At 43.0% G+C, this 21,407-nt stretch overlaps 1 protein-coding gene across 4 annotated transcripts; it reads right to left on the bottom strand.

The window, feature by feature from the left end:
* Nucleotides 1–425: 425 nt before the first annotated feature.
* On the bottom strand, nucleotides 426–21,407 carry LOC307022377 (uncharacterized protein). 4 transcript variants are annotated; one of them, XM_079655172.1, is made up of 24 exons: nucleotides 21,208–21,406; nucleotides 21,046–21,116; nucleotides 19,678–19,880; nucleotides 18,965–19,069; nucleotides 18,631–18,726; nucleotides 17,083–17,193; nucleotides 9,537–9,660; nucleotides 9,003–9,429; nucleotides 8,502–8,569; nucleotides 8,185–8,422; nucleotides 7,882–8,060; nucleotides 7,332–7,572; nucleotides 7,089–7,237; nucleotides 6,866–6,957; nucleotides 6,252–6,409; nucleotides 6,026–6,171; nucleotides 5,495–5,747; nucleotides 5,072–5,419; nucleotides 4,441–4,580; nucleotides 4,100–4,346; nucleotides 3,650–3,768; nucleotides 2,732–2,984; nucleotides 2,508–2,614; nucleotides 426–1,348 (listed from the first exon to the last, which is right to left on the bottom strand). In XM_079655172.1, exons 2-24 carry the CDS (start codon nucleotides 21,071–21,073, stop codon nucleotides 1,341–1,343), a joined length of 3,840 nt encoding a protein of 1,279 aa, XP_079511298.1. In that variant the 5' UTR covers nucleotides 21,074–21,116; nucleotides 21,208–21,406; the 3' UTR covers nucleotides 426–1,340. The 4 variants fall into 4 exon arrangements, with proteins under 4 accessions (XP_079511298.1, XP_079511296.1, XP_079511297.1 ...); XM_079655170.1 differs by having other exon boundaries at nucleotides 21,003–21,407; XM_079655171.1 differs by having other exon boundaries at nucleotides 21,046–21,406.

Here is a 21,407-nt window from a genome sequence, read left to right as displayed (position 1 = left end):
GTGAGAGCCAGAAATCTTGTTTATTTGTAGGTGACCAAATACTTATTTTCCACCATAATTTGCAAATAAATTCTTTAAAAATCAGACAATGGGATTTTCTGGATTTTGTTTTCTCATTTTGTCTCTCATAGTTGAGGTATACCTAGGTTGAAAATTACAGGCCTCTCTCATCTTTTTAATTGGGAGAACTTGGCTGACTAAATACTTTTTTCTCCACTGTACTAAGTTTGAATTTGCCTCAAAATGGGTAGAAGTATACGTTAAATGTGCTTTATAGTACTTACTGTATGTACTATGTGATCCATATAGATGTTACATTTACCTTCTCGTTGCATTTTATTCATTTGAAGATGATTATTTTTCTTCCATAATGGTGTTAGTGTAGTTATCTTAGTCAATCAAAATTAACACACAACAACAAATCATTACAAAAAATCAACTTCCTTTAATTGATTTGACAAAACCTTGATACACTTGTGGAAAAATGTTCTTCATTAACGTTTGAAAATTAACATAATTAAAGTAGCAGTAAACTTTTGAAATACAAAGTTAAACAATAATTTAAATAAATAATTGAAATTGTGGACAAGATCAACTTATACCGTGTAAAAAATAAGGAAAAAGGATTAGCTTCATGAGTTCAACATTTACTGAAGATTGCAAAAAGTGTAAACAATGGCACGGACAGAAGTGAGACCTGAATAAAGAGCAAAAAGCAGATGTGGTTACAGTAAAGAGGCCTTGTGTTGTTTCTTTTGGCCTGTGCTTTCATACGCTCATTTTAGTTCAAGTAAAAAATAACTATATACTAGCAAAAAGCAAAACTCTGGAGGAGCCCAGCGTGATGTGTGACTCCCTCCAGGTCAAGATCACAGATTCATTTTCGTCCCTTGAGCCCTGAGCTTTAGGTTTTTAGTGTCATGGCTCTGTTATAAATAATATAAAGACACTCTGGTGGAGGGACGGAAAGACACACACACACACACACACACACACACACACACACACACACACACACACACACACACACACACACACACACACACACACACACACACACACACACACACACACACACACACACACACACACACACACACACACACACACACACACACACACACACACACACACACACACACACACACACACACACACACACACACACACACAGTGTGCATGAAGAATGTAAAAGTATTTGAAGTGTGTACACAGGCAGACGTCATCTGTGCACAGCGGCACACCACCAGCTTCTGCTCCAGTGTCCCCTTCACTTCTGGATGTTCCTCAGTCTGCAGCGGCTTCTTCCTCATTATTTCATTTCACGATTACAGACAGTTTCAGGTCTCTGGATAGGAAAACGTGAATCATTAAATATTAAACTGAGAATATGACTTAGCTACTGTACATGGTTAACTGTACTGTAAAGTAGTGAGTAAGGCAGTGAGTTGGCCAATGAAGAAAGTGCATTTCAGATTTGTCTTGAGAATCTCAACATTAATGAATTATAGTTAAAAGTTTCCTTTTTTTAAATAATGTTTTGGAAATAAATTATTTGCTTAATTGCTGAGATTTAGAGAAGATCATTTGGTTACTAGCTAGAGCTAGCAGCCAGTTAGCTTAGCATAAAAACAGGGGGAAGAGCTAGCCCCCGTACAGTAGTATTGCTTTTTATCTTGTCTTTTACACTGAACATCTGTCTTCTTAATTTGATATATACTCTGATGTAACAACAGTATATTATTGTAAAACCCAATAAACAAAGTAAAACAAAAAGATGCTATATCACTTATACAGGCATAATCTGTACAAACACTCAATCAAAAAAAAAACTGACTGTAAAACCACAATGTGATGCTTGACACCATTTTTATGGATTAGGACATTGAGATAAAATGTGTTAATCAGTTTGCTTAAGGTCCCCTACTACTATACTATTTTTCACCAATATACAACAGGTCTCAGTTATATACAGAACCTGTCTCTGATTGGCTGAAACACAAAACAGATCATTGTAGCATCCCATAAACCCCTCTGTTTCCGCTCTGTTCCAAAAATTCTGATTCTCTGTCTGTAGCTTTAAATGGAGGCTGAGACTGTAAAAAAAAACAATTATAAAACCTCCCCAGTCGGTGTGACATGATCTCTGAGGTTTTAACAGGAGTAAACAAAAACGTGTATATATATTAAAAATAGAATAATTCCTGTTGCATGGCAGAGACTAACAAAATCATAGCTCACTGGTTTTTATTTATTTTATCCAACATTTTTAAATGTCTTTATTCAGTACTGTGTTTATTGACTTCTGTTGTGTGTTTTTATCAATTATGATTTTTTGTTGTAGTCGTTTATGGTTTGTGAAGCACTTTATGTAACATTTTGTGTATAAATGATGCTATATAAATACAGTTTGATTGATTGATGGTTTTTCCTGTACATTATCAGGTTAATAAAGCCACTGCCTCACACTATCATGACGGACCACGTAAAGCACGCTGACTCCTTACCTACGTCCTCGGCTGCGTCCTCGGTCAGGGGGTCAGAGTTCGATACATATTTGCTTCCAAATATCTGCACCAGCTGCTCAAAAAACTTGCACTCCTGTTTTTCCCCTCTGGAAACAGGAAACAGATCTTATTGTTAAAAGGAGAAGGAAGGAGTTGCCAGGGTGGATCAAATGTTGTGAGGCATTTAGAGTACGGATGTTTAGACGTGCAGCATGAACACTTACTTCCTGCCCTCTAGGAAGTGTCTGAAGTTGGCCCTCAGCCTCTTTATTCTGGTCTGACACTGTTCGGGGGTGCGCATGTAGCCCTGGCTGACCATGACCTCAGAGATCTGGATGAAGATGTGTTTGTTCTTAGTGCAGCCCTTCAGGGTCTCCTGCACCTCCTCGCTGCCCCACAGGTCCAGCAGAGCCTCCGTCTCTCCGTCGCTCCAGGGCAGCTTGGAGCTGTCGGCCACCCACTGAGCACCTGAGGCCGCTAGCAGAGAGGAAACTCAGAGATCAATATACATAATTTCCTTTTGGGGCGGGCATGCATAACACGGCATAACACCGGAGCCCCGCTGCGGGGGAACTTTGTCGCTGTTCTGAGTTTGTTCTAATCTGTCAAAATAATGGACGGCTTTCAGATTTTTCCCTCATTGTTAAAAAAAATCCGTCATAGACGGAAAGTATTCGGTTAATGCGACCTCTGCTCAACATATACTTAGTTAGTAGCAAAATGTGCATTATATGGCATTTTAAAAAGCAAAAACATTAGATAGATTAAGATAGAATTAGGGAGAGATTTGCTTATGGCATTTGCTCACTTGTATTCAGTCACCCCGTTTGATTTACAGAAATTAAGATGAGAAACATAGTAAACTGCCTCCACCTAAATGCAACATATAGTGTACTCTAAAAAACAGCTTTTCTTACAAATATTTTTGTGGAATATAAAACAAAAAGTAAGAATAGGGATATCATTAGAGAAGTATCCTTTAATTCAAGACATAGTGATTCAGATATTGCTTCTACAATCAAAACGATTTTTGAGTAGGAGCTCCCATGTTGTAGATTTGGATTTCTTTGAGTCTCTATATGGCTTCTTTGATCCTTTCACTTCATGTTAAAAAATATGTAAATGTTTTTGTGAAGTTTCACCTTTCTTTTGAGTGCAGTCCTCCGGCTCCTCTGTGTCCTGTGTGTCTGCGACTGAGTCGTCCACTTTCAGCTCTCTCCTGAAGATTTCATCCATCTCACTGTAGAATTTATAATCCTCTCTGAATTTAAAGAAAGGAGGTGTCAGTTTTTCCAAATTCCAAACTGGGAGAGCAAATTTGAACATCATTATTGGTCATGACATGAGCCTCTCCTCTGGGTTACACAGGAGAAACGATAAACTCTTTTAATTTCTTCGTCAAGGTTAAAAGTAGTAATAAAGCTTAAAGTCGTTTTACGTTTTGCTCTGTTCCGTGATTGGTTGGTGAGTTAATTAACAACATAAATAACCTCTCGATGCTGGCTATTAATGACAACACCAATAACATATTAGTAATTTTTCAACAATTACAAATGGCTTTAGAAGAGAAAAAGGGTTTTGTAAATACTCACTTTTCATGCAGGAAGCCGTATTTAAGGCGCTTGATGCGGGTGTAGCACTGCTCTGAGGACCTTATGTATCCTCCGTCGCCCATCTTCTCAGAGATGTAGTCGAACACATGGCGGTTCTTCAGGCAGCCCCTCAGGGTGAGCTGAACGTTGTCCTCCCCCCAGATCTCCAGCAGGGTGCGGGTCTCCTGGTCCGACCAGGGCGTCTTCCTGCTCAGGTCCAGGAGCTGGCTGGAGGATGGCTGCTCCACTAAGAGGAGGAACAGATTAATTTGATTAGATCAGCTTTGAACTGACATAGTATCTGCACAATCACACCGATGTTTGATCATGTTGAAACCCACCCATGTCCGAATCATTGTCTGTAAGAGGTGGTAAGGTGGTGTCAGCAGCAGTACTGTCCACATCAGCATTCACCGAGTCATCACCGAGCACCGGAGCCAGGAGGTGGAAGTATCGGAACACAGTGGTGCGTGCTCCACTTCTGGAAAAAGTCAATCATGCCAGGGTAAAACTGGTCTTAATGTGTGTGGGAGAGGAAGTCCCTTTGGAGGCAACACAGAGATTTTAGCCTCTGCAGACCATTACATGCATATAAACCTACATAACACACTACAGGGAAGGGAACACCCCAAAAGTCATAATAGGGCCTCTTTAGGTAAGTACTTATCTGACCAAGATTATAGTTCAAACCGCAGTATTTAATGGCTTTAACATGTCTGGGAGGGGGGGAATCTGTCACTTCGGTCTATGGGCATTTTTTTTCTTTCTTTCTGAGCACATATTGATTTACAGAGAAAGCACTTGGCAGATAAATCAATAATGCAAATAAGCATTATCATGAACAAAAACCTACATAACACAGAACAGGAAAGGGAAACCCCAAAGAACATAACGGGGCCTCTTATATTTCCTGACGAACGATGTAGTATTATTAAAATGTCTGAGAAAGGACCAATCAACCCTTTAACTTACCTCCAGCTGTTGCAGTACCGCCTGTAGCTCTTCTTCAACCTCTTGATCCGGGAGTGGCACTGCTCCGCCGTCCTCGGCCATCCCACGGCGGTCATTCTTTCCGATATGTCAGCGAATATGTGCCCGTTGCGGACGCAGGTCTTCAGGCCGTGCTGCACGTCATCTGCCGCCCACACCTCCACGAGGGCCACCGTCTCCTGCTCCGTCCACGCTGTGGTTACTCCATCTGGACCTGGATCCTGGTCTGCTTGTTCCTCTTTTTCCTCATACTCATCAACAGGACCTGCTTCCTGTCCGAGGATTTCTTCAAGCTGTGGGTAGAATCTATAATCTATTCTTCTTCCACACCTATAGAAAATGAATATGAACCATTAGTGTCGTATTGGATTATATGTGCACACTGATAAAGTGACTTGGTCTTACTGTTTCCTCTCGCAGCACTGTCGGAAGTTGTTCCTCAGTGACTTGACTTTCCAGCGGCACTGGTCCGAGGTCTTGGAGTAGCCGAGGTCGCGCATTCTCTCCGAAATGTCGGCGTAGACGTGTCCGTTGTGGATGAATCCCCTCAGCGCTCTCTGGACGTCTTCGTCGCCCCAGACCTCGATCAGAGCCAGCGTCTCCTCGTCGGACCACAAGCTGGGTGGAGCTTTCTCTGTCGACATGCTGGCTTCTCCATCTGTCAGCAGAAACACAGAGTTTATAGAGTATATGCACCATTTCACAAGTGAAGACATTTGATTTTTCTTTGTAAAGCATACAAATATACTGTAGTTGTTGACATGAAGAGTTAGCAGCGTCCTTGCAAAATAATCTAATAATCTGCATGTTAGCGTACATGCTAGCATTCTTTGTTAATTTACATTTTAAACCGATACATATGTCCATAACAGTGTCCTCTTCAGTATTGCTGCCATAATAACCCCTGCAGATAGTAAATGGGGGGACATTTTTTACCTGTTTCGGTCACCGATTCCACATTAGAGTCTTCAGATATTTCGATGGAGTCTGTTACCACGGTGGAGGATGTGGACGGCTGCTTCTCCAAGATTTGTTCCAGCAGATCGTAAAACTTGAAGTCGATTTTGTCAGTCCCAGATGAGCTACAGACAGGAGGAGGTCGTATTAACACATGTGTCCTACCATCAGTCCAGACGGGGACATGAATCTGTGCAGCACCTACCTCATGTTCTCCTGACACTGCCTGTAGTTAGCTTTCAGCCGTTTGATCCTGGTGTGGCACTGGCCTGCGCTGCGGGAGTAGCCGTTAGCCGCGAGTTTCTCAGATATTTCCGTGAAAATGTGACCGTTGTGTGGGTAGCGTCTCATGCTCTGCTGGACCTAAATGTAGGGGAAATTCTTAATGAAGGTGGCAATCCAAAATATATATTTGAAGTGGCAATAAACAACTTTCTTCCCTCTATCGTTTCAAGTGGTATTCATGTTGGCGCTACTGTTGCAAAGACAACAAATGAAGCAATTTATTAATACAAAAAAGCCAAGACATGAATTCAATGATATTGTATTGTATCTGCGAGTGGTAACCGCAGCCTACAGCTCTCCTGCCAACAGCGCAGGGTCTCCCCCTCTCCTCTAGCCCATAAAAAGCAAACATTTGCAAAATCTGTTTCCAGAGACAATCAAGAGATCCACTTTGCTTTTGAACAGAAGTAAAAAAGCATCCTCTATGATAAAATGTTTAGCCTGGATCTCTGAATCGCTGCCTGTACCTATGATTTCTGAAAAGGCAGTACAGCCTTATTATCAGGCATAACTATCTACATTATTTCTGTTTACCTGTGGGTCTCCCCAGATCTCCAGAAGGATGATGGTCTCTTTGTCCGACCAGGGCACTTTCCTCCTGTCCTCCTGAGCGCCCACAACAGACTCTGAGGAGACACAAAAAGAAAAGAACATGCCAATAAAATCATTCAAACGTGTTCATTATGTTAAAAGATGTTGTGACACAAAATGTTCCATTTATTGTCTAAAATATGTTTTACAGAACATTGAAGTTTACCGATGTCCTGATGGGAGAATGAGGGGAAGTCGTCGTGTTCAGGCTCTCCTGCTGTTTCCTCCGGCTGTGGCACTGAAGGGAAGTCCTTCATTAAGATCCTCCCCAGTTCACTATAAAACTTGAAGGGAACTTGCTCCTGTCCTTCCAGGCTTCAACAAAGGATAAGAAGAGAGCAGATTAATACTGTAACTCAACAATTACCACAGGCTTCTCCTATCACCCTCTTTCTGCGAGTTCACATACTTGTTTTGGTAGCATTGCCTGAAATTTGCCTTCAGCCTCTTCAGCCTCCTCTGGCACTGTTCCGGTGTTCGGGAGAAGCCGTGGGCGGCCATCTTGTTTGATATGGTGGGGAACATGTGTCCGGTCCGGTGCGTCCCCCTCAGCTCCTGCTGCACCTGCTCCTCGCCCCACATGGTGATGAGGCCCAGCGTCTCAGCGTCCGTCCATGGAACGCTTCTCGTTCCTTCAGAAATATGATTGACTGTCAAGTAAAAACATGACATTTATTATTATTATCTTTGATTATGATTTGTATGTATTTTTTTTGTGTTCTGGGAAGCATAGATAAAATACACTGCAAATCTTTAATAAAGCTATTATCTGATTTAAATTACAGCTGCAACAATTAGTTGATTAATACATTTGAAGATTGAGAGAGAATCAACCTGCAGACATTTTGTAATAAAAAACGCCATATGTTTCCTGGTTGCAGCTTCTTAAATGTGAGGATTTTATATATGATAGTAAACTGAATATATTCAGAGTCGGAAAAAAAACTTTCTGAACTTACCTATTTCTGGTTGGTTCGTATGGCCGAGGAATTGAAGGTCATCCTCTCCGTCTCGGGACTCGTCTTCATCGATGACCTCTTCCACATCATAGGTGACCTGAGGGACAGCTGAGGGGCCTGAGGAGCCCAGGACCCTCTTCAGCTGCTCGTAAAATTTATTCTCCAGCTTGGAGCTCCCTCTAGTGTCAGAAAAAGGAGAAAGGCAACATGGTTTTTGCTTCAATAAAACAAAAATTACATCCAAGGTCTAAGGAGGGGAGTTCAGATTGCAATGACTTGACAGAAAGTTGATTGAACACTAACCTGCGGAAGCTCTTCTTCAGTCTTTTAATCCTGGTCTGGCACTGTTCCACAGTTCTTGAGTACCCTCTCTCTGCTATCTTCTGAGCGATCTGAGTAAAAATGTGACGGTTTTTGGAGCAGCCCTTTAGAGCCCGCTGCACAGAGTCATTCCCCCAGATGTCGAGCAGATTGAGCGTCTCCTCGTCCGACCAGGGAACCTTTGAGTCCGTCACAGCTGGGAGAGACTCTTCCAGAGAGTCTAAAAATGAAACAGGTAGATTTAGAGTCAAGGCGGATACACACAAATATCCACTAATCGGTACATTAACTGTACCAACCTGTGTATTTTCCCCATATCGAGATTAGAGGAGATTCATCCGAATTCCCGCCTTCCACTGATGAATTTCTGCTTGGAAAACAAAATGTTTTACTTTAAAAGGTTTTCTTTAATGCAAAGTGATTTATCTCAATGAGGGATTTAACAAAATAGTTGTTTATGTCATGAAAAGAGATGGAAAATTGGATGTTTTAAGTCAAAGCTTTGGTTACACATTATGTTTTAGAAGATTATAATGAAAAGAAGCACATGAAGCAACACAACTGAGCGGAAGACATTAAAGAACAACATTTAATATGGGCATGCCCTTCAAGCTAAGATTAGCATTAGCTGAGGCTAATGGGAATGTCTTTATGTTTGTAGGTTTAAAACAAACGGGTTTGACATATTAAACATTTGATCTAATGTTGGTGATGAGTGGCAACCCCTAAAGCCAGGAGGTTTTAACCCCCCTGTAATGTCTTTGTGTTTTAAAAATGAACCAAACGTGTGGTAATCTCACAGGAAAGCCGCTGCTAGCTGTTTAGTGGGAATGTCCCCGCCTCCGCTCAGCTTCCTCTTCCTGAGAACCCGCCCTCCTCTCAAACTTTGGCTGTTGTCATTGGCTGCTGGGTCTATGGCCGCGGTCTCCCCGGACACAGTGAGGTCGATGGTGTCAGCACTGACGGAGCTCTGCAGCTTCCTCTCCTGAGAGACGCTCCCTCCTCTGACCTGCCGGGTGTCCTTCAGGCTCTGTCTCACCGTCTCAGAGCTTCTCCTGCTCGCCCTCTCCAGGCTGCTGGTGTTCAAGAGAGCGTCAAAACGTCCTTTGCTCTCTGAGAAGTGTAAATCCCTGTGAGCAGGCGAGGTGGTGTTCATGACATGTTTGGACCCAGGAGGCAGAGACAGAGAGGAGAGGATGCAGTCATCCATTGGTAATAATCTAGGATCTACAATTAGGAAAAATAAATAAAAGGTTCATTAGACCCAAGCCAGGTTCAAATCACAAAACATGAAAAGGCTTTAAGAAACTAAACAAAGGCTGGTTGCTGTTCACCTTTCTCTCCAAAATGCCCAAGGTTTCTGTGGTGTTCAAGTACAGCCTTCATGTCTTCCGGCGGGAAAAAGGATTGTAAACAGTCGTCTAGAAAGGAAGGGGAGTCTCCGAGCAAAGTAGCCAACTGAGAGGAGAGATCAAGTAACAGGCTTTAGTAATCCTGCATTCACTATCCTGTCTGACTTTGTTTAATAGCCACAGCTCGGTACAGAGGAGGGAGAGGATGGAGCAGCCTGCTGGGACACTGTGTTGCACCTGAACCATGTTAACCCCCCCCCCCCCCCTCTCTGTGTCTGTCTCTGGGTCAGTGGTGCAGACAGATGAGTCTGTGTGCCTCAGTCAGCTGGGAAAAACAAGCAGTTCAGTTTGGAATAATGCCAGAGCTTTTTTCCTGGTGATACACTCCTCTGTGCTTAATTTGGATTATGCTGAAGGATGAGGTAGAGCAAGTAATGCAGAGTGCAGACCCCTCCCCCCAGGGGCTGATAACGTCCCCAGGTAGAGCTGCAGATGCCAGGTAACACAATATGGATATAACTTAAAAAGGTCCTTAAGGCCGCTACACACCAACCTGAGACTAAAGAACGCGTTCCGAGGGCGTCCCGACTTTTACGTCCGCTACGTCGCCTGCGTCGGCTACGCCGCCCGCCTACGCCGCCTGCCTACGAACACACCGCAAAGACTTCAGTCGATGAGTTGCAATAACTGTCCTTACCAGCAGGCAGCGGTAGTGTGTATTCGTCATTCAAAAGAGGCAACAGCGTGTGATTTATTTGTCCGACTTTCTTTGTCCGACTTTCTTTGGAGCGGGAGGTGTGAAAATTTGCCGTAAAGCAACGACGGTGCGGGACACACCAACCTGAGTAGAGCGCCGCAAATGCCCGACTGCCTCTGAAGGCCTCTGACTCCCAAAATCGGGTAGGTGTGTCAGGGCCTTTACAAACCAAGCCGATTTTTGGCGTCGATAGATGTCGGGCCTTCGATGAGCGTCGTGTCGCCCTACTCAGATTGGTGTGTCTTTTCGGCCGTGCAGACACCTTCCGCCGCCGATTCGACATGTTGAATGGGGAGGCTAAAGGCTAAAGGCCGTCTGCCAAAGAAATCACTGATTGGCTGTTCAGCTTAGCGAATCAGTGCACGAGAAGCGAAACGGAAGTGAGGGACCCAGACAAACTATTAAGAAGGCACATCTGAGATTTCATTTAACTCCAGCTCCCGACACAGGTTCGGGAAAGCCCCATGAGCTTCTCGTTGTAGAGTGAAAATGGAACGCACACGTTATTTGTTGTTTGTTTATATCACGCAGTCTGTTCTTCTTCTCTCGGTGTATCATGCAGTCAGTCTTTCGGTTGTTGCCTCTTTTGAATGACGAATACACGCTAACACCGCCTGCTGGTAAGGAGAGTTATTGCCACTCACGCATGCGCAGTTCGTACGTGCAACTCGGCCGTCGGCTGAAGTCTTTGCGGTGTGTTCCAACGCGAAACATGGCCAAGACGCAGGTGACATGGGGCGACGTGAGGCGACGTTCCGTCGGGACGTGTTCTTTGGTGTCAGTTTGGTGTGTGAGGACCTTAAGTCCAAATGGGACCTGTTACATAAGCATAGTGCAAGCAGCAATGTGGCTCTTAAAGCACCAGATGAAAGCTCAGAGGGTCACTAAAACAGTTTGTACACAGCATATTTCATTCCAATTCGTCCATTAGTTAATGAGATATGTTGGTGACATACAAACAAATAAATAGTGGGGTAACTAAAGCTAACTCTCAATAGTTGGTTCAAGAACAATGTAACTCAAATGACTTCTAGTTTATTTATTATTATTTATTACATGGCTTTGTCAAATCCTTGACTCTGGTTGGTTCATTACGGCATTCTACGGTCTGTTATTTCTAAATAGTAGGGATGCACCGAATATTCGGCCACCGAAAATTATCGGCCGAAAATTGTTAAAAAGGCCCTTTCGGGTTTTAGCACCGAAAAAATATCACCGAATGTCAGAGAACAGGGTTACGTTGATCATACTCCGCATATTTGTCCGGGTGTTTTGATTTCAAGTGGTGGAGTAATCCCGAAGTGGTGAAAGTCTTTGCAGTTACACCCCCTCGAGAAATGTCAGCTGAACACGTTTTACAAATCGGAATCCGCGCCTCTCTCTCTGATATTTTGAAATATCTCCAAGCGGCAGACATGTTGGCTCTGAGCCAGCCGCGAGCATGGTCGCGCGCCGTGCTTGTCGCCGCGTTTTGATTACATCATCACAACAACACGTTAGGTTACCAAACTTATAGGTGCATTTGTTGTTGAAGGCCTGGCTGTTACAGTCTTTATTTACACTATTTTGTTGTAGGCCTACTGGCCTAGACGTTTATGCAGTTTTAAAGCACCTTGGCTTTGTTCTGAATGCACTTTGTTGTGGTTATCCTACAGAAAAAAGAAAATGCACTTGACTTGGAATTAATGTACTGTATGCATTCGAAAGTGCTGAATAAATGTTTTATGGACCCATAATAGTGATTATTATTTAATTTAAGTTTTGCCATAATCATGTCTTTTTCCATAATCAGGTAGCTGAACAACATTGGTAAAAAATGTATACATTATATATATATATATATATATATATTTCTATTAATCATTTTAGGCCTTTCGGCATTCGGTTTTCGGCCAACTGTTTCCTATTTTCGGTATCGGTTTCGGCCAAGAATTTCCCGTTCGGTGCACCCCTACTAAATAGAAGAACACTGCTATTATTAACAGGACACATTACTTATCATCAGGGGCGGATCTAGACAAATATTCATGGGGTGGCAAGAGGGTGGCAGGAGATTTTGAGGGGTGGCATCCCTTGGCAGAAGTATATGCTGATTTAATCGCAGTCATATCAATTAATATTAACTTGTAAATCCACAATATTGATATTTTAACAGTGAATCCTTAAATATAAATATATAAGGTGGCAGACATAATGTAATGAATTTTAAATGAACAATAACTGAATGAGTTTGTTTCACTCTTAGTCCAGCAGGGGTACCAAATCTATGCAGACTGCTGCAATAAGTAATTGTCTCATCGATGTTTGTCTGAATTAATATGATAAAATTAACAATCATATCATTCCTATCAGCTGTCAATCACTTTTATGATTCACATATTCAGTGTTATTATTAAATAAACTATATTTTTTGGAGGAGTTAATGATGAATGTTCCTCAAGATGCTTGCTCACCCTCCTTCAAATTTGAAAGACAAGTAATTACTGTCATAAATCAAAAGAATCAAAAGAACAGTTCAGCGCCCCACAACTTTACTGCAAACAGTTACAGCCTTGACTTTACATCAGAAACAACACACATTAAAGAAGTGACTAACTGCAGTTAGGGTTAAAAAACGTGTATTCAGCTAAAACATATATATCGCTGCAGTTATTATCCAGTGGAATGCCCCTACCTACTGGCCTAGTTAAATCAAAGTGGTTACTTTTTTTTGGCTGGGCAGTGAAGTTTTACACACCGTCTTATTTGACTTTCTCAGGACGTAAAACTGTATTTTGGGGGCAGACCCCCACAAAGAAAAAAATGTATACACACATACAAGGTCATCATCTTAACAGTTTGTTATGCTCATCCGTGAGCAGAGAATCAAGTTGGCATGTTTATTACAGCTGAATGCGGCGATTACCATTTTTTTCAACGCCTCACAAACATATTAAGATCCAAAGCTTTAGTGCATTTTGATTCAATGCTGAGAACAGCCAAACTTGGCAATCTCTTCTCTGTCATTGTAGACCACAAATACCTAATTCCAGATACACTCTTTACAACATCAGGAGGATACGTCCCCTCCTGACCCAGAAAGCGACGCAACTTCTGGTCCAGGCTCTCGTCATCTGACGCCTTGACTACTGCAACTCCCTCGTGGCTGGTCTACCTGCATGTGCCATCCGACCTCTGCAGCTCATCCAGAATGCAGCGGCTCGTCTGGTCTTCAACCTTCCAAAATGTTCCCACACCACACCGCTCCTCTGCTCCCTTCACTGGCTTCCGGTAACTGCTAGAATCCACTTTAGGGGTGAACGATATATCGTGTCATGGCGATAACCGCATACGCGATATTCACATCGCAGGGAAGTGCAATTTTATTTTTAAAAAAAATCAATTTCTTTTTTTTTTAGGAGGTGCGATATTAAGGAAGTAATTTAACTCAAACACGTCATGTTACAATTATTTTGCTGCTTGCTACAAAAGGAAAATTTGCGCGGCTCTCATGTCAGGGGCACTTGAGTGAGCGACATGCAGGCTCTGCATGAACAGCAAGCCACCAATCACAATCATTCTTGATCAGATCACAGCAGGCCCCGCCCCGCTAGTTTGCAAACCATCAAAACACCGTTAAAAAATGAGCGAGCCAGAGGAGGACAATGCCGGCGAGAATGAAAATGTACTTCCAAAAAGAAAAGCAACATCTGCCATCTGGAACTATTTTGGATACAAAAAGGTTCTTCACTTCTTCATTCACAGATGAACCCCCTTATTTGAGGGTAGATCATGACTTAAGGCAGGCCTATTCAACTGGCGGCCCGCGGGCCAGATGCGGCCCAGAACCAACTCCCGAGTGGCCCAGCCTCCCGTAGCCAAATTCCAACACTAGTACAGACCATGAACGCAACACTCCGCGTTGCATAGAAACCACCAAACCACAACGCAGCACGTTTTTTGAAAGTGCATCTAGTGGTGCTATTAACGGTGGTTCTATGGTAGCAACTCTAAAACATGTCTTTCTGAACTCTGAAGCGTAAACAGAGACAAAACGGTCATTGATCTTGTGGAGCAGATCCAAGTCAAGCTGGACCTTTTCGCGACCGACTTCAGCACGGGTTGGATGCTGCATTTCCCGACACTCCCCAAACACATCACATCTCCGGCACAAATCACGGATGTGATGACAGATTTCATTGCGAGGTTGAAAGAGAACTTTGCAGGTCAATTGGATGGACTTGCTCTGCCGACAGAGATGATGGGCTTTGCCAGAGACCCCTTCACTGTTGCAATAGAGGGGGACGTATCAACCAGGGCAAAGGAAGTGGTCCCCTGCATCGACAAGGGGAAATATACACTGGAACTTATTGACATGCAGCGCACTAACGGGCCAGCGAAGTTTTGGAGTGATGTCAAAAAACAGCAGTTCCCTAACGTTCAGAAAGTAGCGATCTGTGTGCTCAGTATGTTTGGATCAACATACACATGTGAATCAAGCTTTTCACACATGAACTCAATCAACAGTAGCACTCGCTGCTCCCTGACTGACAGCACTCTTCACCAATGTCTTAGGATTGCATTGAAATCCTATGAGCCTAAAATCACTGCTCTTGTTCAAAACAAAAATGGTCCCTTCTCCCATTGAGAAAGTCAGCGATGACAAATCAAAAATGAGGTGATAGTAAGCACCTAGTTTACTATAGTAGACGTGTAGTGTAGTATTCATTCATATAGTTACCCGTATCCCTTGTTATGGGTTTGTGCACTGAAGGGTTTGACAGTTCTTTCTGTATTCATTTAAATGCACTTTGTAATGTGTCTGGGTCAAATGTGACCAACACTTATGATTTTGTTGTTATTACTTGAAAAGTGAAAAAATAGTATTGCTACAGTACTACCTCTTTGTGTTGCATTGGAGCTCTTTAGCTGTTTTTTTTGTATGTGAGGACATTTATTAAGACTGCTATTATTGTATTCACTAAATGCACTTTGTGATGTGCCTGGTTCAAAAAAAATAACCTGAATATTTGACTTCTAAAGCAAAAAAATGTAATGCTACAACTGTGCACTTTTTTTTCAGATTCTGTAAAATTAATGCTAATTTGTTGTGCACTTTTCGACCTACCTTTGTTAGATGAACAATGAATAAAAATTGCATGTTTTTCATCGCAGTAATATGTGTTGGTTTAAAATGTGTCACTACCCGCTTTTTACAGGCCGCTGAATGTCTGGCCCAGCTGAATTTTGTAGTTATAAAATCTGGCCCAACTGAATGTGTAATTGAATAGCCCTGACTTAAGGTATGTTGAGTCAACCAGTTAAGATCCAGACGTCCGTGACAAAAATCCTTCATCCGGTTAAATATAGTTAAAAAAAACCTAATATATATCGCAGGGGGAAAAAATATCGCAATGTCAGTTATTTTCAATATCGTGCAGCCCTAATCCACTTCAAGACACTGGTACTTGCATACCATGCTGTGAATGGTTCTGGCCCTTCCTACATCCAGGACATGGTTAAACCGTACACCCCAGCACGTGCATTCCGCTCTGCATCAGCCAAACGGCTCGCTGCACCCGCACTGCGAGGGGGACCCAAGTTCCCATCAGCAAAAACACGTCGGTCTGCTATCCTGGCTCCAAAATGGTAGAATGAGCTCCCCATTGACATCAGGACAGCAGAAAGCTTACACATCTTCCGGCGCAGACTGAAAACTCATCTCTTTCGACTCCACTTCGATCGATAGAATTACGAACAAAGCACTTATATACTTATAAAGGACTGGCTTATCTAAAGCCAGTTGAGTAGTACTTGAAATGGTTTGGCTCTATGAAACCTGATGCACTGACAGTATATGATTCTGTTTTCTTCAAGTTTGTATCTTCTTGGTCGAATGCACTTATTGTAAGTCGCTTTGGATAAAATGGCGCATTTCCACTACACGGCCTCGCTCAGCATGGCTAGGCCTCGTTAGGACTGGCTCACTTTATGGCGCATTTCCATTACAGTTTAGGAACTGGGGTAATATCTATAGTAACGCAGAGTAGGCGGAGCCGTGACGTCATCTTCAATGAGAGCCCCAGAAAAACAACACAGCCGTTAGCCCTCAGAGCTCACAGCTCCTCATATCTGTTCAGAAACTAGACAAAAGTTAAACAAGTACAAACCACGGACTGTCTGTGTCATGGCGAATACAGTCGCTGGTTTATTTATGTCTGTATAGGCCGCTGTTGTGAGTGTGGACGGTCGGAGCATTTACAACGTTAACTTAGCCAATCTCCATTTAGACAACACACATTTTAAAAGGTTTTTCGCCTGCAGACTTGTCAAAGCATTAATTCATGGTTTTTACTAACCGGTATCAGTATGTTGTTACTTCAGCATCTTTTTGAAACGTGTATTACAATTAAATCACGGTCAAATATGTTCATCTTGTTGTAGTTGTAGCCCCCTTGCCAGCGATTCTCTCTCTAGTTTAGCATACTCAGCCCGACTCAGCCTGGTTGTTCCTGGCCCTAGAACCATGATTTTATGGGGCCAGAAAAACTGTGAATTAGGACCCGCTAGCCAGTACTAGGCCAAGTGGAAACGCAACCAAAAACGGGCCCCGCACGGCTCGGCACGCTTAAAGCGAGCTCCGCGCTGCAGTGGAAACGCGCCAAAAGCGTCAGCTAAATGCAATGTAATGTAATAACGTAGGTCTTAGCATTACCCTTTGGGTGTCAATTTTTAAATGAACTGCTGGCAGAACATTATCCATTATGTCGTTGGTTAATAAAGCTGGAGTACCTGTGTGAAGTCTGGAACTGGCAGCAGCTCCTCCAGTCTGGATATGAACTCCCACACCAGCATCTCAAGTGCAGCATCGTACTTTGAGCCAAAGTAGACGGGGAAGATTTTCTGCAAATGAGAGAGAAGGACATTTTAAGAGTTGTCGTTGGGACTGACATCACTTTCAGAGACATTCAGATAGGATGACACTAATTGAAAGAATAGGGAATGGTTCTCCTTTGTTCTGAATCTATATAATGCAATCAAGACAACCTGAGTATAAATAGATTATCTTGTCTCTGTAAAGGTTTTTTTTAATTGTACTATTCAGATTATTTATTAAGTTCACCATTTAAAGGGAATTTGATTTTGTATAGGGATCTACCACAATTTATTTGCATTGAATTATGAATTGCAACCAGGTTGTTAAAAATGACTCATTAGATATGACTAGATATTAGAAATGACTTTCTCTCTTTGCCTACTAATGAAGAGATTTGGTGAGAATGGGTTTCTTATGTACGACAGACACAGCCACACTTTATAGAGTTAGCACAGACAACAATCTCTTTTTCAATGTGGAGAAAACAAAGGAGATTCTTGTCGACTTCAGGAGAAACGACACCCAACACCTCCATCAGGGGTGCTGCTGTGGAGCAAGTGAGCTGCACCAAATTCTTGGGGGTGCACATCACTGAGGACCTCTCCTGGAGTAACAACACCACGTCAATCACCAAGAAAGCCCAGCAGCGCCTCTACTTCATCCGCAAACTAAAGAGAGCAGGAGCTTCCCCCCCCATCATGCTCTCCTTCTACCGAGGCGCCATCGAGAGCATCCTCAGCAGCTGCATCACGGTGCGGTTCGGAAGCTGCACAGCATTGAACCTGAACACAGCTGAGAGGATCCTCGGTGCCTCACTCCCATAGTGAACACTGCTGAGAGGATCCTCGGTGCCTCACTCCCATCACTCCTGGACCTCTACAACACCCGCCTCACTTGCAAAGCATTCAGCATTGTGGGATGCTGGGTCCATAGCACAGCCTCCAATCGAGCTCCACCAGACTAAAAAAACGCTTTTTTTCACCAGGCTGTCAGGATGCTGAACTCTCTCTCTTTGTATACCTATATGTTTCTATGTCTGATTATGGATGGGTATAAATATATAAGTGGGTGTACAGGAGTGTATGTATGAATATATACAGTACTTATATGAATATATATATATATTTTTTTTTATTCCTTGGGATTGTGAGAAACAGCATTTCGATCTCTACCCCAACACTGCTCCTAACCAAATAAAGGTTTTTGTTTGTCTGTTATAAAACTTGCTGGATTGTTCCACACTATGTTAATGTTCACCTCTGTTAATATACATCCCTCTCGTAATGTATATAGGACATGAAAACTGCATAAGAGGCAAATAAAAATGAGAAGGGTTCTTTCCATTCATATTGCTCCTTTATTACATCTAACTGCAAGACTGTTTTATTGTAACCGGTGAAATGTTCTCAACCATCTACCAGCTAAAAGGAAATACCCTGAAACAAAAGTGAGTGCTGTCTCACCTGGAAAAAATATGTTCTTTCCGACGGATCCTCCAGTAATGAATGCACCAGCTCCACAAAGTTGACCTCAGATTCCTCCACCTGGTTGATGGTTACCTGTACACAGCAATATGAACACAATAAGGCTCAAATCAAAGGAACTGAAAACAGAACTTTATCCCACCTCGACTATATTCACATCAAATCCCCCAAATCAACTGTGTGCTCTTGACATTAAAAGGTTTTAGCAGGTTTAAACAACCCTAGAGTCAGGACCCTCAATCAATCCTAAGTGACCCATACACATCCGCACCAGAGAGAAAACAGATGTGTGTTCCAGTGACAGTTTACTTACATGGTGATCCTTGGCAGTGCTGACAGGGGCTTTAATTCTGTCCAGATGGGGCTGAATGTTCTGCATGTCCACTGGGTGCTCACCCCGACACATCTCCAGAACCAGCTACACACACACACACACACACACACACACACACACACACACACACACACACACACACACACACACACACACACACACACACACACACACACACACACACACACACACACACACACACACACACACACACACACACACACACACACACACACACACACACACACACACACACACACACACACACACACACACACACACACACACACACACACACACCGTGAGAAACACTTGACTGACTTTCCATTTTGTAAATGGTAAAGGATATTTGGTTTGTTCTAAGTGGAGATGTAAGAGGTCTTTATCCATAGTCAGTGTCTTATAGACAGTAGATGTGGTCGGCAGAATTCAGTTTGGGGACACAGACATGAGTTACAGCTTATTTAAGATGATTTAAGGTGTACGCTTTGTGTTTTTATGATCTCCTTAACGCCAAGATACTCTGTTTACAAAAACATATCTTATCTGGCAGAGTTACTTGGAGTTGCTGTTCAACTGCTGCCTCTATTCCTTAGTATGTTTTTTTTCCATTTAGAGTTTGGGATTTTTTTCCGACAATAAACAAAATCAGCATGTGTGTGTGTGTTTTTTGAACAGTGCTTGTTACTGACCCTGGCCCTGAGGCCCAGGATGAGCTGAGCCCTCTGACTGTAGCTCATCAGCTCTGGTACCAGTTCTGTCACCATGGTAACAAACTCCTCCAGCATCCCATAGCGGTCCACATGTCCCTGCTGCACTACTTGCCACACTGCGGCTGACAGGAGCTGCAGGGGCGGGGCCAGGAGGCGCACATAGTGGGCTGGGAGACCATTACCTGGGGGGGGGGGGGGCAGAGAAGTTATCAACGCTTCATCCATTCCAAACTCGTCTGATTCAGCCTGTTATAATGAGGATTATAACAGGCAATTCTGCATTGTTCAGCACAGGAGTGTTTAAAACCAACCTGATGGACAACAGGAGTAAACAGCACAGGTGTCCCAGTGAGCAGGTAAACATAAAACACCTCCATTGGTTGCATTACACGTTTATAGTTCATTTCCCTTAAAAACACATAGTACTGGGCAATATGACCTTATACTGTCTCTAAAAAATTATGATTTTGAACATATACAGATTCATTTAACTTTCGCCAATAATAAACAAACAGACATGATCCCCTAGTATTTATTTAAATCAACCATTTCTCATATGGTTTAGTGATAAAACCCCATCAGCTGGAGGAGATGGTGAGATAAGAAGCCACTTCTGGAACATAAATGTTGTAATAATATCACAACATTTTATTTTCTGTTTTAGAGAATCTAGAATGACCACTCCTGCTAGTGGAAGAGAATTATTGAGCTTTGATCAAGTAAACTACAATTTAAAAAGGATGACGGCTTCATAATGTAGGTTCTCTAACATCAACACATGTTCAGAGGTTGGCTATGATTATGTTGCATGGGAAAAGGAAACAAACTCTTATATTTGGCAAGACAGAGGCAGTTTTCAATCTTTTAAGCTCATTGTTGTTGTTTAAACAAGGGGCAGTTTACTCACAACTTTGCCTATAATTCATCAGCAAACTATGCCAACAACACCTGACACTGTGCATGCTGGCAGAGAGCACTCTTTGCATGAGTGAATTTGATTTATATTTGCAAAGTGTCAGCTGAAACACTGACAGGACAGAGGTGCCCTCAGGTGCCGTGACAACAGCATCCATCAGGCTGTAAACAAACTCACATCCGCCGAGCAGCCATTGCATTTCTGATGAAGGAAGCTCAGAAGAACTACAACCCCGACCAGGACTAGGCTAACTACAGGAGCTCGGTCCCTGGTGGCGGGATGCACATGAGACAGCACAGACCGCTACAGTTCACCGTGGATCAGGTTAGCATGCATAAAAACCCTACAGTGTGTATACAGAATTATTTTGAGGTCAGAGTAAACTCACTGATCACAGAGATCACTACAACGCGGGTTTTCATTGCACGCACCTCGATCAGATCCCCGTTTTATTTCCATTTAGCGGCTGACAGGAACAACACGAGCAGACGTCCCCCTCGGGCTGTAGCGAGCAGGAAAAATATGAAAAACCGAGTCAATAGTAGCTGCTGATGTCTCATTCAGAGAGCATCCTTCAGAGGTATCCCACTCACAGAACCGCGAGCAGTTTGTCGGGAAGCATTGACAGGCTGCTGTTTAACGGCGAGGAGCGAGTGGAGACAGAACAAAGGTTTCTGGTCTCATCCGCCTCAGTCCAGATCCCGACAAGCCCTCTTTCCTGGTTGGCTGAGGAAGACCGGATCTACCAAGCGATCCGGACTTCCTGTTTTACAACACCAGAGGGCGTCAAAGC

The sequence above is a fragment of the Notothenia rossii genome, assembly GCF_949606895.1.
Source record: "Notothenia rossii genome assembly, chromosome: 10".
Taxonomy (NCBI): domain Eukaryota; kingdom Metazoa; phylum Chordata; class Actinopteri; order Perciformes; family Nototheniidae; genus Notothenia; species Notothenia rossii.
Note: the sequence above shows the minus strand (reverse complement) of the source record. Positions and strands in the feature narration are given on the sequence as shown.